At 41.5% G+C, this 17,051-nt stretch overlaps 1 protein-coding gene across 2 annotated transcripts in view; it reads right to left on the bottom strand.

Moving 5' to 3' along the window:
- Window positions 1-1,531: 1,531 nt before the first annotated feature.
- The window catches only part of LOC141145355 (RNA-binding protein 12B-B-like), a 40,796-nt gene continuing 25,276 nt past the window's right edge, over window positions 1,532-17,051 (bottom strand). For both annotated transcript variants that reach the window (XM_073631957.1, XM_073631958.1), the window contains one exon: window positions 1,532-11,209. In XM_073631957.1, the coding sequence (XP_073488058.1) occupies window positions 9,625-11,199 (1,575 nt within the window). In that variant the 5' untranslated portion in view covers window positions 11,200-11,209 and the 3' untranslated portion in view covers window positions 1,532-9,624. The remainder of the gene's footprint in view (window positions 11,210-17,051) is intronic.

The raw sequence follows: 17,051 nt of genomic DNA, 5'->3' as shown, positions 1-17,051 counted from the left end.
TGAGCAAATTGTAGCCTCAGTTTCCTGTTCTTAGCTGACAGGAGTGGCACCTGGGGTGGTCTTCTGCTGCTGAAGTCCATCTGCTTCCAGGTTGGATGTGTTGTGCGTTCAGAGATGGTATTCTGCATACCTTGGTTGTAACAAGTGCTTATTTGAGTTACTGTTGCCTTTGTCATCTTGAACCAGTCTGCCCATTCTCCTCTGACATCAACAAGGCATTTTTATCCACACAACTTCCACTCACTGGATATTTCCTCTTTTTCAGACCATTCTCTGTAAACCCTAGAGATGGTTGTGTGTGAAAATCCCAGTAGATCAGCAGTTTTTAAAATATTCAGACCAGTTCGTCTGGCACCAACAACCATGCCACGTTCAAACTCACTTAAATCACCTTTCTGATGCTTGGTTTAAACTTCAGCAAGTCGTCTGAACCACGTCTAGATGCCTAAATGCATTAAGTTGCTTTCATGTGATTGGCTGATTAGCAATTTTTGTTACCAAGCAATTGAACAGGTGTAGCTAATAAAGTGGCTGGTGAGTGTGTGTATATATATATATATATATATATATATATATATATATATATATATATATATATATATATATACACTGTTTTCTTATTTTTTAATTCAAAAAAGTGTATTTTTTCCCCCAAAAATTGCCTTTGTAAGACCACTGCACAAATACAGTGTGACAAAATATTGCAACAATCTCCATTTTATTCTCTAACGTCTCTGCTTAAAACAAAACAAAAAATGTTTGGGGGTTCTAAGTAATTTTCTAGCAAAACATACGGATTTTAACTTGTAAAACAGGTGTCAAAAATAGGCTTGGTCCAGAAATGGTTAAATAAGAGGGACTGGCAGGATAAACAGGTATTTATGTCCAAAGGTATAAATTAAAGTGATTGTAAACCCTGTTACACCACTTTTCACTACAGGTAACCCTATTATAAGGCTTACCTGTAGGTATTGTGAATATCTCCTAAACTTGCACAGTTTAGGAGATATCCACTGTATCCACATGTGCCGATGTCATTGGCACATATGCACTGAAGAAACGGCTCTGCTCGTGATGTTTCTTCAGTAGCCGTGCCGTGACCGGTGGTAGTGACGTCATCGCAGCTCCGGCCAATCACAGCGCTGGAGCCCGCGAACCTGGAAATAACTCCGGGAGACATGTCGCCGGTCACATCGGTGTGCGGGGACTGCCTCAACAGCTTTGATCTAAGGCAAGTATTTCATAATGAGCTAGTATGCGATGCATATTGATGCTCATTATGACTTTGTATTGCAGGTTTTTTTTTTTTTTTTTTTTAACAACCACTTTAAAATACAGCAGACTTTTTCCTGACACGAATGTGCCTTACTAGACACATTTACGCAATAATACATTTTAGGGGTAACATACACTTTAATACAATGTTGACTTACCAAGTTTTTTGTCAGTTCCTCAAATGTGCTTTTGCAGCTGTGGTGGTCATGGGCCATTATGGCAATTCAGAAAATAATACAAAATATAGCAAAAGGAATTTAAAAAGCTATTAGATTCAATATTTTATATAAAAAAAAAGACACAAATACATTAAATATTACAGTGAGCGTTGGAGGTTCTTATTGACACCTTACATCTCTGTACAGTAGGACCATTATAAAGCAACTTCTGAGAGATCTTTTACACTGACCAGCCATAATGTTATGCCCACCCAATATTGCGTAGGCTCCTCTTTTGCTGCCAAAGGAACTCTGACCCATCAAGACATGGACTCCTCTAAACTGCTGAAGGTATGCTGTGGTATTTGGTACCAGGCCATCAGCAACAAATCACTGCCCCTGCCAGCTTGCCTTCCTCCCATAATGCATCCTGATGCCATCTTGTAAAAGAAAACGCTATTCATCAGACCAGGTCACCTTCTTACTTAGCTCTGTGGTCTAGTTCTGATGCTCACGTGCCCTTTATAGTACTTATGGCTGTGGATTGGAAATCAGCATTACCCTTTTCAGCAGTTTAACCTTCAGAAACTCTTCTATTGGATCAGACTACACAGACCATTCTTTGTTCCCCACATGCAGCAACAAGCCTTTGCCGCCCATGACCCTGTCACTAGTTTTCCTTCCTTGGACCACTTTTGGTCAGCCCTGACCACTGCAAACCAGGAACATCCCACAAGAGCTGCAGTTTTGGAGTTGGTCAACTTCAGGGACATGTTCACTTGCTGCCTAATATATCCCACCCATTTTCAGGTGACATTGTAATGTCATAATTACCTGTGAGTGGTCATAAAGTTACGACTGATCAGTGTCTACACAGTGCCTGTCATCCTGTTCATTAAAGTTCAATAGCCAGTGTGGCTCCTGCTTGAGTCCGAGCATGCGTGAACTTTTGTTCGCGGACTTGTGTACACACGATTGGACTTTCCAACAACAAAGTTTTGTTGGCAGAAAATTTGAGAACCTGCCAGCAAACATTTTTGAAAGTCCGACAGCAAATGTTCGATGGACTTTCCGACAACAAGCTCACATCCAACATTTCAGGTGTGTACGCGGCTTAAGAGTTACTAATAGATTAAAACAGATGAAAAGCTATTAATGTATGCCAGAGATATGCAACTAGCGGACCTCCAGCTGTTGCAGAACTACAAGTTCCATGAAGCATAGCAAGACTTGTAGTTTTGCAACAGCTGGAGGTCCGCTAATTGCATATCCCCGATGTATGCTATCCATCTTTCAAGGGTTCTTGCATATAATCCATACTGCAAGTTCACAGCATACATGCTAGCATGTGATAGGATGTTGTGAAAGCTACAATTTACTTCCACTTGAAACGCTGTGAACAGAAGTGACTTAGATGGTATTAGCAATCTCCTCAGCATTTGTGTAGAACATTGATACCCAATAACTAACACTGAAATTAGTGAACAAATCCCTTTAAAAATTAAAAAGGCTAGTCATGGGCCGCAATGCAGGCTATTTTTGCATTTTTTAACAACATCCTAAAAATCAGTATTAAACCCAAAAACAAAAATGTGATATATTGCTGCTTACTAATCATTAGATGTGGTGGCTGCATTAGTTTTAGATTTTTTTTTCCCCCCTCTGTTTTCACCTGGAGATCTGACCAGTAACACACCTCCTATGAGTCCGGGTTCACATATGTGCAAATTGGATGCCGGTTTCCTGGTATCCAATTGGCATGACATGCAAGTGTGATCGTCTCTCAATGGAACCGGTTCATACATGTCCGGGGCGGCCACGGTCCACATTCCAAAGGGTCCTGTGCATGTTTGGGTCCGGTTCAGGTGGGAATTCAGGCAAAAATTAACAGGAATGCAACAGACCTCATGGTGGGAACCACTGCCGCACATATGTGAACCCGACCTAAAGCTGAATACACACTATACAAATTTTCTTTAGATTTTTCAAAACCATATAATAAAGGAGGTCAAACCCGAACACTTTCAATTTGTATGCAATCAGGCAGGCCCTTGCACTACATAGTTAAAGTAAATCTAAAGGAAATTCAACAAAAGTTGTATAGTGTGTATCCAGTTTAAGAGTACCTTGCACTCTGGATGAAGGTATACAGGGCTTCTTTTAGACAGCAGCTTTTTCAATCTGGGGGGAGGGGAGGGTTTGATGTACTAGCAGATTTAGAGACAATAAACAAAACACTAAACTCCAGCTAACACTTTATAAGCAGGTACAGCTGATTTTTTTTTTCTTTTTGGATAAAGGTTTTACATTAAAAAGCTGTTCATTTTTAAGTACCACTGTCAGTAGTAAATGGTTTGTCTCATCCTTGTAACATAGTTCTGTTCTTTTGAAATACAACAGACTTACTGGCTGGATCCCCAGATGAAAAGAGACTAAAAAAATACTAATGCAGGCATCACATAGGGTTTATTACCGTGTTAATAAACCAAATCATTATGAATTAAAAAAAAAAATTGTTCATACATAATAAACTTGTCTATGCTTGGATAGTAGATGTAAACTGCATTTCACTATTTTCAAAGCAGTCCTTGCATTTAAAAAAAAGTGGGACCACCTAAATGTTTACCTTAAACTAGAATAATTTTTTTTGGCGGTGAGGAAAAAAGCTCTGTGTTAACCGTGTTTTAATATTTCTATGGGATAACACAAAAGACACCTGTAAAGACTGCTAGGAGGTAGCCATTCCCCTATTTTTGTGCCAAATCAGTTGTGGACAAACAAAAACCAATTCCCTGAAAATGCATGTGGATAAGAGCCACAGAATGGCTTCCCCCCGAGTACTTTTGGCTCGTGTGTACAGATCCTAGCTGAACAAACATGGTAGAAAACCAGCATCCAATCAGTGCTTGCAGCCAATAGCAGTGAGGGCTGTTCAGTGTGTTCTGGCAGGGCCCCCTGTCCAAACACAAACCGCTCTACGGGAGAGATCGCTCCCTCTTCAGTCCACTTAGTTGAATGGAAAGAAAAAAAGTGTGTACCCAGCTTAAAGTGAAGGTTTCCATTGTTCATTCAGTGCAAATTTAACACCCCCCCCCCCCCCCCCTGAATCATATACTAACCTTCCTTTACTGTTACCAGTAATAGAAAGCCCTGTAAGCTCCAACCAACGTGTCAAATTCTACCTTTTCCCTACATTTCTGCAAGTACAACAGCCCATGGCCCATTCAAATAAAAGGTGCGCAAATGTGACCACAGGGAAATTGCAATAGTTTGAACCTAGCCTCGGGGCTTGTTCACACTATACATATAGAACAACTGATGTAAAAAAAAAAAAAAACAGGCAGATTTCACATGAATTTTCATGAGTGCTTCAGTGAATTTTTTTTACTTTGACATGTTTTTTCTCATGTGCATTTTTTTTTTAAGGACAAATTCACACTATATACTATGTCTTTACTTTCTTGTCCTTTGTAGAGAGGATATTTTGGACAGTTTATTGCAGAGCCACCCTATACATCATAGTCCCCATCAGATCCTCCCCTTAGATCAGAGCCTCCTTTTTATATCTTAGTTCCCAACAGAGCACCCCTTTACAACATAGTCCTCAACAACCCCCTTTTACATTCAATTCACTATCCTCTATCAGCAACCACCCCCCCCCAGCTCCCATCAGTGTCTCCTTCAGTACAGCGCCATCAGTGTCCCCCTCATTAGGGCTTCCTGCAACTGGTGTCTTTAGAGCTCTCCCATCAGCGTCCCCCTCATCAGAGCCCTTCTATCATGGTTCGCCCGTACCATGTGCTGGATGGGGCAGGATTTTTTCCTTTATGCAGAGCAGTTCTGTGTGCTTCCCTCAACTCATATGCAGACATGCTGCATTGCACATCACACAAGCATTTTGGTGTGAACAAGACAAATAGAGAATGAATTAAAAAAATGCAGTGCATACATCCAGTGATTGAGAAGTTGCAATATAAATGCAAAAGAGGCCTAAAATTAATTTATTTTAGTTCACTTAGGGACACAGGACTTCAATGACTGTTCGATTATACTGCCACCATCATTCAAACAGTGCCTGTACAGTAGACATGCACAGTACATCCAGGCAATAGAGGGAGATCTACTTTTAAAGAACTAGTGCCAGACAGAAGGAAGGAAGAACGATAACCTGGCTGAGATGAAAGGCTGAAACTACCTTAGCAAGAAAAGAAATTCTAGGTCTCAAAACCACCTAGTCACTGTGTTCGATGAGAAAGTGTTCTTTACAGGGTAAGGCTGCCATCACAGACACTTATCTCACAGAGAAAAAACAAAGCCAACTTGTGAGTGACAGTTGAAGGGGAATATCCCTGAGAAGTTCAAAGGGCTTTGGTTTCTCTGCCCCTCAAAAACAAAAAAACTTATCAGATTCCACAGAATTACCAGGGAGCCAGATAAGAGGAACCCAGAATGAAGGTCTTAACCAAGGAATGAGAAGCAAACAGCCTTTAGAATAAAATGGCAAACACTGACATCTGGCCCTGGATGGCACTCGGGCCAATAGTTGATCCAGGACCAAATTTCAGAAAGGCTAGTGCTCACCCCACTGAGAATTTTGCAGTATGAAAGTTTCTCTCCTTGAACAAAGCAAAGCATGCCTAACTTGTAAGATGACAGACCTTATGAAAAGTGAATTTTTCAAGAATGGTAAACAGGTCCTTGGGACAGATCTGGAAGGGCCCATGCAACACCTGCCAGCAGTCTGATCAGGCCAGAGTCCCAAGTCAGAGAGCCGAATTTCTAAGCCACCAAGCCAGGACCTACCTGGGCCTTGATCTTAGGTGAATCGGCCAGTCCAGAAGCTTAATTGACATGTTCCACGACGACAGAATATTAAGTTGTATGGGTCTGGAGTGAACTGGGTAAATGGGACCATTTCAAAGCCACCATCAATCTCAGAACGCTCATACACAACTGAAGAGTAGGTTAACTCCTGAACTGAAGAGTCATTGCTTGGTGAACACTTGAAGCTGATCTAGGCCTAATGACAGTGCCACAAACTGGAGGTGCTGGGGAACCAAAGCAAAGAATCCACCTATGTGCCAGAAAAATAAGGATTTGATAGTGCAGATCCTCAATCTCCACACAGGCCAGAAAGTCTCCCTGATAAAGAGGCGGCTATGACAGACCTGGTGGATTTCATGTAGAATTTCTGTGCTTTTTTTCCTGGGCATTTAGAGCCTTGAGATCCAAGCAAGACAGGGCAGATACCCTTTTAGATTTTTACTGTAAACAGATTGGTATAGAACCCTTAAAAGCCATTCTGTCACAGAAAATGGGGTTATGACCCCTTGCACCAGGAGGACTGCATGGAGAGCTGCTAATCTATGCTGTGCCACAAGCAGGATGGAAGGCATGAACCGAAGATCCATATTCAAGCTTGTAGGCCCTAAAAACCACCTGCCTCAACCAAGCATCGATGAGCTGGCTGACCAATTTTCTGCAAAAGCTTAACAGACCTCCCTCCACTTTAGAAAGCATGGGCACCCCCTTCATACTGAGGAAGACTAGTCTGAAGACTTGGGTATCTTGGACGTCCAGGGTTTGCAGGCAAACTGACTGCCAAGCTTTACTTTGGAGGAAAGGGCCTTGTTGGTCTCTGAGGAGTGGGGCTTCCCAGGCTGAGACCTAGGCTTCTTTTGTTGGGGCAGATGGGTGGCTCTTGCATCCACTAGCAATATTATGGAGGGTGTCCACTCCAGGGCAGCTCCAAAGAGACACGTCTAATGTTAATCCATTTTATAGTGAACCAACAGAAACCAAGAATAGTAAAATGGCACCCAACTGTCTTAACAAGGAGTTCCTAGTGCTCAGCTCACAAAGCTTACTTACAAAGTGAGCCTTCACAGACAGGGTCATACCTAAACTGTGCCATGGTTCTGGACCTGGAAAGCACGCCACAGCTGTACACTCAGGTTGGAAAGTGCCAAGCACAGAGCTCTGTGCCAGAAGGTCGTCTGCTCGGCTAGCCTTCTGTTCGTCCAGGGGGTTCTGGGTATGCAATTGAAAGCTAGTGCTGAGGACCTGCCAATCTGGATATCTGTGTTTAAAACCAGCTCAGTGGCTTGTAAAGACATGTTGCTTGAAGAAAAAAAAATTAGCTAGCAAAAATAAAATTCTTTTAGGACACTAGCAAAAAAATGAGGCATGCTGGGGGAGTAGGAGGGGTTATACCAAGCTGGTCAGTTTGTTTTCCAGTGTCGAAATCTTCGTATAGGCTGCAGTATAAGCCAGTAGTCACTGAATACCTACGTCCCTAAAGAATTTTTTTTTTATCAAGTGCAACTTTGAATCTGATTGATGGCGGTGGAGCAGTACATTTGGAATCAGTAACTACTATTATTAAAGGGCGAGAAAATTTTCTTAACTAGTTGCCAGGAAGTTGGTATACCCATAGTCTTCATATAGATCTGAGTATATAACTAATGCTACCCTTAGTAAAAAATAAAGAAAAATAAAAACAGCGGGCTTTATAATTGATGATCTGCTACCAGATGACCCTAGATTTATACACTCTTTATGAGTGTAGCCACACCATATTTCACCTGTGTGAGAATGTTTTATTATGAAAGATCAACATTTCATTACAATGGAAGGCCGGAACATATTTCCTGCATTGTACTTCTATACAGAGTCCATTTCCATCTGGATTTACACAGGTCCATCAAAGTTGGTATTAGGACCACTAACTTTGTGTAGCTAAGGGACTTGGAATGGCTGTAGGATGAAAAGTAAAACGTACGGAAGAGCTGACAGAACAAGGGTGGAGCAACACAGCACATGAAATCTAAGTTATGAAAACTTTTAAGAGTTAAGAAACATAGCTATGGCCATAAAACTAAGTGCTTCCAAGTATAGAGTGCAGCAGCAGCTGCAATGGCTTTGCAAATACAAGAAAAGTATGGAGACTCTTGACTTGTGTAGCAAAAGCAGTTGAAACAACTGCAGCATAAAACGTAAAATGTGCTGCAGAGCTGCCAGAGCCAGGGTGGAACGCCACAGCAAATAAAATCTTAGAGATAGCAAAGTTTAAAAGAGTTAAAGTGACACAAAACTCTGGTTAAAAAAAAAAAAAAAAAAAAAAAAAAAAAAAAAAGAAGTTCTACATAAAATTCTATGTATTCTTAACTCAAAAAAGTACCTTCTACTGCTCTCCACCTCATCCAATTTGTTGTTTTTTTCTGCTGCTCTGCTTTGGCTTCCTGTTTAAGGGTAGCTCTGTTCGTTCTCCATGGTCCCATGGTATGTAGAAACGTAGCCACCCTCTCTTGCTTGCTCCCCAGTTAAGACTAGGAATATGGTATTTGTATTGCGCATACAGCAAGCAGTACAGAAGACCACAACTAATGTGCACTGCTCTTTCCAAACAAAAGGAAATGGGGGGTAAAAAAGGAAAAGTTTAGGAGCTTACAGAGGACAATACAAGGAGGCAAAAAAACACAGTAAAACAATTTCAGGAAAAAGATTACAGAGCCCTGAATCATACAATAATGGCACAGCTGGGGGAAATGTGAGAATTTGCTGTCATGTTAAAGAACATTGCATGAAAATGCTCGTTCTTTCAAATATTGTTACTCTCAAACATTTTCAAAATATGTTAAAGAAAACATGTATAAATTTCACAAAAGTAACAACTCGGTAACATATACAGTATGCTATTTTGTGGAACCATTGCAGTACTTTCCATTGCGATCCAAAACATTTTCTGTTATGTTTTAACAATTCAGTCTGGTTAAAGCGACTCTGTCGCTATTTTCAGAAGATAAAAAAAAAAGGGGGGGGGGGGGGAAGCTCACTGTAAAGTAAACGAACAATACATACCTTTCTCCTACAGCTACATTAAAAATATGCTTGCTTGAAAGCCTTCTGCATTTAACCATCGTGGGACTGTTGGCCTTCCCTGCTGGGCTCTGGTTTCCTCCACTGTCCTCAATATCACTACAGGATCTAGCAGGGGTGAAAGAAACCACAATGCACAGCAGGGGACCAAGCATCCACACCAAGAAGTGTGACAGATGCTGAAGATCTTTGAGCAGGCATCTCTCATCAATGCAGCAGAGGCCAGCAGTGCTGACAGCGGGGTTGGTAAGTATTGTTTGCTCACTTTTCAGGGAGCACTTTATCTTTAGTCCCTTTAATGCACTGAAAAACATTATTCATCTGCCAGAGAAACACATTCTGGTGGGTTATCCTTCTGGACAGCACAGTCCTCTTCTGGCATATCCATGTCTTGTGGAATTGGTTCATCATTACAAGTATTATTTTCTTGGGTAACCTCATCTTCAGAGGGATCATCTTCTTGAGTCACGCATTCGTTTGGATCTGTCAACATCATGTGCAAACCACTGGAGTGCAGGAAAGACTTTAACTTCTCATCATAGACCACCTTAATTGGTATTCGCTTGTCCTTGAAGCTTATACGGTCTAGTTTTGCAGCCTTGGATGCTTCTTCTAATGAAGAGAATTTTACCAACACATCCCCACAGCAAGTATTTTTTTTGTCAAATAGCAGAAAAATATCATCTTCATTCAAAGAAAAGCCCACAAAGAATTCTTTAACATCACTTTTAGTGACATCAGGAGAAAAGTTTCTAAGATAAATGTATGCTTGAACTTGACCACTACTTTGCCTTTTGCTTGGAAGTAATTTTTGCATTTCGGATTTGGAGATTAAGGATATGTACAACTTATGTCCTTTAAACATTACTTTGTTTAATGCGAGAGCCTTCCTAAAGTGCTCCTTACTTGTGAATGTGACAAAACCTTTTCTTGTTCTGTGACCTCTTTCATCATACAAAAAGACAATATGATCATCACGTACATGGTTAGAAAAAAGCTTTTTTATGTCCTCTCTTTTAGCACGGTAGCTCAAGTTTGTCATTTGCACATGGTACTGCCCAGGGTTTGTGGAATCCCTTTCTTCATTTTGACTTGCAGGTGATCTAGAACAGCTTAGGGGTGTTCTAGAGGAACTTAGTGGAGACCTAGTATGCCTTCGTGGAGACCTTTGAGGCGATCTTCGTGCAGACCTAGAATGCCTTTTTGGAGATCTAGACCGCTTTCGAGGAGACCTAGAGCGTGTTCGTTTTCTATTTCCTGATGTGCTTGAAATGCAGTCGTCTTCATCAAGTTTTCCACCATATTTGATCCACTCTTTTTGATCTGACCATGCTATGCGTAAGATCTTGCTATCCTTGTATCTATTATAGCCTTCCAATGCACCATTTTTGTTGCCAAACATGATTATCACAATCACCTTACCAGGTGACTCTTCATCTTTAGAGAACACTATGTCCTTAATGGAAACGCCATCAAAGAAATGTCTGATATCTTTCGGAGTTAGATCAATATTACCAATGTCTATCCGCAAATATAACGATGTGGAGCGAGAATGAGCTTCTCTGCCTTCTTTGCTTTTTTTCTCATCATCAGTACCATTTCTACCATGTGCAGAATCTTTGACCTTGTTGCAGTTTTCCAAAGCTTGCTGCTTTTCTTCTGCGGAGACAACTGAAATTTTTATTATGGAATTCCTTATTTGTTGGCCTGACATCTGAAGAGCTTGATAAGCATTGTCCCATGTTGCAACATCAACAAAAGCTTCACCATCTGGCCCACCAGTGATATGAACACCTCCTTGGGGAACATCCAGTCCAACAAAGAATTTTCGAATATCATAGGAATTTGCTCTGTGAGAAAGACCTTCTAACCGAAGAGTAACACTCATTCTTAGTTACCTGTAGAGAGAAAAATATTTTTTTTACTGATAAACATTAACCACTTGAAGACCAAGCATATTCTGGAACTTTGTTTACATGTGACAATTAGTATTTTTAGCTAGAAAATATCTTCGAACCACAAATATATATATATATACACACACACACGCATATTTTTTAAGCAGAGGCCCTAGAGAAAAAAAATGGTGCGTTTTGCAATTTTTTTTTTTATGTCACACAGTATTTGCGCAGCAGTTTTTCAAACACAATTTTTCTGGTAAAATAAATAACTTTCTTTTTTTTGCGTTAACCACTTGCTGACCGCCTCCTGTACATACACGTTGGCAGTTTAAAGATGATATCTCAGTAATGGCAGCAGCTGCTGCCACAACCGAGATATCCATCTTTTGAGCCGGCGGTCCTGTTTACGATAATGGTGGTCTCTGCGGCAGATTCGCCGCAAGATCACCATTATCGGAGGCGGGAGAGGGGCCACCCCCCCCTCCAGTCGCTCTCATGTGCCCTCCGGTGCTTACCGGAGCCGTCAGCAGCGGCGGAGGCAATCGGGACCGTTCTGTGGCTGGGTATGGAGGGCCATTTTTCTGTTATTTTTTCAAATGACAAAATGTATATTTATTTATTTTTTTATTGCATTTAAGTCCAAATATGAGATCTGAAGACTTTTTGACCCTAGATCTCACATTTAAGAGGTCCTGTCATGCTTTTTTTCTATCACAAGGGATGTTTAGATTCCTTGTAATAGGAATAAAAGTGACCCAAATTTAAAAAAAAAAAAAAAAAACAGTGAAAAGAATAAACAAAATCAAGTAAAATAAATAAGAAAAAAAGAAAAAACATTTTTTAAAGCGCCGATGAGCTGGCGCGCAGACATTCGTGAGTAGCGCCCGCATATGAAAACGGTGGTCAAACCACACATGTGAGGTATCGCTGCAATTGTTAGAGCAATAATTCTAGCCCCAGACCTCTCCTCTAACTCAAAACATGCAACCTGTAGAATTTTTTAAACGTCGCCTATGGAGATCTTTAAGGGTAAAAGTTTGACGCCATTCCACGAGCGGGCGCAATTTTGAAGCATGACATATTGGGTATCAATTTACTCGGCGTAACATTATCTTTCAAAATATACAAAAAAAAGTTGGGCTAACTTTACTGTTGTCTTATTTTTTTATTCAAAAAAAAAAGTGCGCTTGTAAGACCGCTGTGCAAATATGGTGTGACAAAAAGTATTGCAATGACCGCCATTTTATTCTCTAGGGTGTTAGAAAAAAAAATGTATAATGTTTGGGGATTCTAAGTAATTTTCTAGCAAAAAACCTTGCTTTTAACTTGTAAACACAGAGTCTGAAAAAGAGGCCTGGTCTTTAACCACTTGCCGACCGCCTAACGCAGATATACTGCGACAGAATGGCACGGGCAGGCAAAATCACGTACCTGGCGCCCCCGTGCCCGAGGCAGTCGGCATCGTTAGGGGAGCAATCAATGCTGAGGGGGAGGCCACTCATTCGTGGCCACCCCCTCACGATCGATCCCAACAAATGAAAATCTTCCTCTGCTGCTGAAATATAGCGGCAGCGGCAGAAGAAGTGATGTCACCTCTCCTCGCGTTGGTCTTTTTCGTTCCGGCGCAGAGGAGAGAAGACATCCTAGTAAGTACACCAAACACTAAACTAACAGTAAAACACACTAGGCACACTTTTCACCCCCGATCACCCCCCTGCGCCCCCTGTCACAGTGACACCAATAGCAAGTTTTTTTTTTTTTTTTTTTTACTGATTATTGCATTGGTGTCAGTTTGTGACAGTTATAAGTGGTATGGCAGTTAGTGGTAGCCCCCTTTAGGTCTAGGGTACTCCCCTAACCACCCCTAATAAAGGTTTAACCCCTTGATCACCCCCCGTTGCCAGTGTCACTAAGCGATCGTTTTTCAATTGCTGTATTAGTGTCACAGGTGACGCTAGTTAGGGAGTTAAGTATTTAGGTTCGCCGTCAGCTTTCTATAGCGTATGGGACCCCTATATACTACCTAGTAAAGTATTTAACCCCTTGATTGCCCCCTAGTTAACCCTTTCACCAGTGATCACCGTATACCTTTTACAGGTGATGCTGGTTAGTTTTTTTTTTATAGCGTCAGGGCACCCGCCTTTTATTACCTAATAAAGGTTTAACCCCCTGATCGCTCGGTGGGTGATACAAGTTAGGTTTTAGGGTCAGATAGGGTCTGCGTCGCCCCAGGCAGCGTCAGGTTAGTGCCAGTAGCGCTAACACCCACGCACGCAGCATACACCTTCCTTAGTGGTATAGTATCTGAACGGATCAATATCTGATCTGATCAGATCAGATCTATACTAGCGTCCCCAGCAGTTTAGGGTTCCCAAAAATGCAGTGTTAGTGGGATCAGCCCAGATACCTGCTAGCACCTGCGTTTTGCCCCTCGGCCCTGCCCAACCCACATAAGTGCAATATCGATCGATCACTGTCACTTACAAAACACTAAACACATAACTGCAGCGTTCGCAGAGTCAGGCCTGGTTCCCTGCGATCGCTAACAGTTTTTTGGTCGCGTTTTGATACAGTCGCTAACAGTCAGGAGCTTTTTTGCCTGTGAGTCTCACTAGTGTACCACTAAATTAAGAGCCCAAAATGTCAAATCGAAGGTACACTAGTGAAGAGGCCTACACGTTTCTGAGCATAACAGATAGTGAAGAGGAAGTCACTCATCTGTCAGATTCAGGCTCAGAATACGATCCTGTAGACAACGGCTCCATGACAGATAGCTCTGACGACGGAGTTTTGGTCCCTGCCAAGGTCAGGCGTACCAGACCCCAAAAATCTTCTGCTGTTGTTGAGGTGCAGGAACCGCAGGGCTCTCGTATGGAGCAGAGCAGTACTAGCGCCGCTATTCCTTCTGGTGAACTGGCCAGCACCAGCGGCCTAGTACACTCTGGTCGTACATCCAGCACTGCATAAGTGCAGTTCAAGCTGGCGAGGTGGCAAGCACAAGTAGTGTCCCGCTGCCACCAAGAAGACGAACACAGGCTTGTCGTGCCCATCCTGCTACATTCGCCAATCCTAATTGGGAACCCACCACTTCTGCAGCACCCGTACTTCCCCCATTCACATCCCCAACCAAATGCAGTCGGCTGCATGAGAGGCATTTTCTTTATGTCCTCCAGATTACTCCTACCCAATGAACCCCCCCAAAAAAGATGTCGTGTCTGCAGCAAGCGCGGATATAGGCGTGACACCCGCTATTATTGTCCCTCCTGTCCTGACAATCCTGGTCTTTGCATTGGTGAATGTTTTGAACGCTACCATACACTAGTTGAGTATTAGCATAGGGTACAGCACTGCACAGACTAGGCACACTTTCACAGGGTCTCCCAAGATGCCATCGCATTTAGAGAGACCCGAACCTGGAACCGGTTACAGTTATAAAAGTTACAGTTACAAAAAAAAGTGTTAAAAAACAAAAAAGTAAAAAAAACAAAAATAGTTGTCGTTTTATTGTTCTCGCTCTCTCTCTATTGTTCTGCTCTTTTTTACTGTATTCTATTCTGCAATGTTTTATCCTGCTTGCTTTTCAGGTATGTAATTTTTTATACTTTACTGTTTACTGTGTTTTATTGTTAACCATTTTTTTTTTGTTTTCAGGTACGCCATTCAGCTACAGTGCGGATTTATTTAGCTTGACAGAAACAGCATTTGCTCCCACGATACATAAAGCCGTGACTCCAGCGCTGTCGGAGGTGATATATGCCGAAGCATGGGGGCAGCAGGGGCGGAGAAACGATTTGCTCCTAACTTTTGGGGCGGATGCCCCCATGCTTCGGCATAAATAAATGGTGCATTTATGCCCATCATTAGAAGTGGGTGGATGAAGGGAGGTATTCTAATGGTCGGTATACCCACCGATCAATCTTTTTTTCGTTCAGCCCACAGGCTGCATAAAGAAAAAAAAAAAAAAAAAAAAAAAAAAAAAGGATTACAATATATGCCCAACAAGGGCCAGCAACGTACTGGTATGTTGCTGGACTTTGAGTGGTTATACCAGAATGATGCCTGCAGGTTTAGGTATCATCTTGGTATCATTCTTTTCAGCCAGCGGTCGGCTTTCATGTAAAAGCAATCCTAGCAGCAAATTAGCCTCTAGGCTGCTTTTACAAGCAGTGGGAGGGAATGCCCCCCCCCCCCCCACCGACTTCCATGTTTTTCTCTGGCTCTCCTGTCCCAACAGGGAACCTGAGAATGCAGCCGGTGATTCGGCCAGCTGGCCGTAGAGCTGATCAGAGACCAGAGTGGCTCCAATCATCTCTATGGCCTAAGAAACCGGAAGCTACGAGCATTTCATGACTTAGATTTCGCCGGATGTAAACCGCACCATTGGGAAATTGGGAAAGCATTTTATCACACTGATCTTGGTGTGGTCAGATGCTTTGAGGGCAGAGGAGAGATCTAGGGTCTAACAGACGCCATTTTTTTCAAAAAAAAAAAAAAAGGAGTACCTGTCACTACCTATTGCTATCAAAGAGGATATTTACATTCCCTGACATAATAAAAATGATATAAAAAAAAAAATGAAAGGAAGAGTTTAAAAATAAGATAAAAAAGCAAAAAAAAAAAAAAAAATAAATAAAGGAGGAAAAAAAAAGCACCCCTTGCCCCCCCCCCCTGCTCTCGCGCAAGGGCGAACGCAAGCGTTGGTCTGGCGTCAAATGTATGCACCATGCATGTGAGGTATCACTGCGAAGGTCAGATCGAGGGAAGTAATTTCAGCAGTAGACCTCTGTAAATCTAAAGTGGTAACCTGTAAGGGCTTTTAAAAATGTATGTAGTTTGTCGCCACTGCTTGTTTGTGTGCAATTTTAAAGCATGTCGTGTTTGGTATCAATGTATTCGGCCTAAGATCATCTTTTTTATTTCATCAAACATTTGAGCAATATAGTGTGCATTAAAATTAAAAACAGTGTGTTTTTTCCCCCAAAAATGCGTTTGAAAAATCGTTGCGCAAATACTGTGTGAAAAAAAAAATGAAACACCCACCATTTTAATCTGTAGGGCCTTTGCTTTAAAAAAAATATATAATGTTTGGGGGTTCAAAGTAATTTTCTTTCAAAAAAATTATTTTTTCACGTAAACAAATACAACCCCTGGCAAAAATTATGGAATCACCAGTCCCTGAGGATGTTCCTTCAGTTGTTTATTGTTGTAGAAAAAAAAGCAGATCACAGACATGGCCAAAAACTAAAGGCATTTCAAATGGCAACTTTCTGGCTTTAAGAAACACTAAAAAAAAATTCAAGAAAAATAATTGTGGTGGCCAGTAACAGTTAGATTTATAGAACAAGCACAGGGAATTATGGAATCACTCAACTCTGAGGAAAAAAATTATGGAATCATGAAAAACAAACAAAATAACACTCCAACACATCACTAGTACTTTGTTGCACCACCTCTGGCTTTTATAACTGCTTGCAGTCTCTGAGGCATTGACTTAATGAGTGATAAACAGTACTCTTCATCAATCTGGCTCCAGCCTTCTCTGATTGCTGTTGCCAAATCATCTTTGCAGGTTGGAGCCTTGTCATGGACCATTTTCTGTAACTTCCACCACAGATTTTCAATGGGATTGAGATCCGGACTGTTTGCAGGCCATGATATTGACCTTATGTGTCTTTCTTCAAGGAATTTTTTCACAGTTTTTGCTCTATGGCAAGATGCATTATCATCTTGATAAATGATTTAATCACCCCCAAACATCCTTTCAATAGATGGGATAAGAAAAGTGTCCAAAATTTCAATGTAAACCTGTGCATTTATTGAAGATTTAATGACAGCCATC

This window comes from Aquarana catesbeiana, linkage group LG05 (assembly GCF_042186555.1).
Source record: "Aquarana catesbeiana isolate 2022-GZ linkage group LG05, ASM4218655v1, whole genome shotgun sequence".
Lineage (NCBI taxonomy): Eukaryota > Metazoa > Chordata > Amphibia > Anura > Ranidae > Aquarana > Aquarana catesbeiana.
This window is presented reverse-complemented; position numbering and strand designations above follow the sequence as displayed.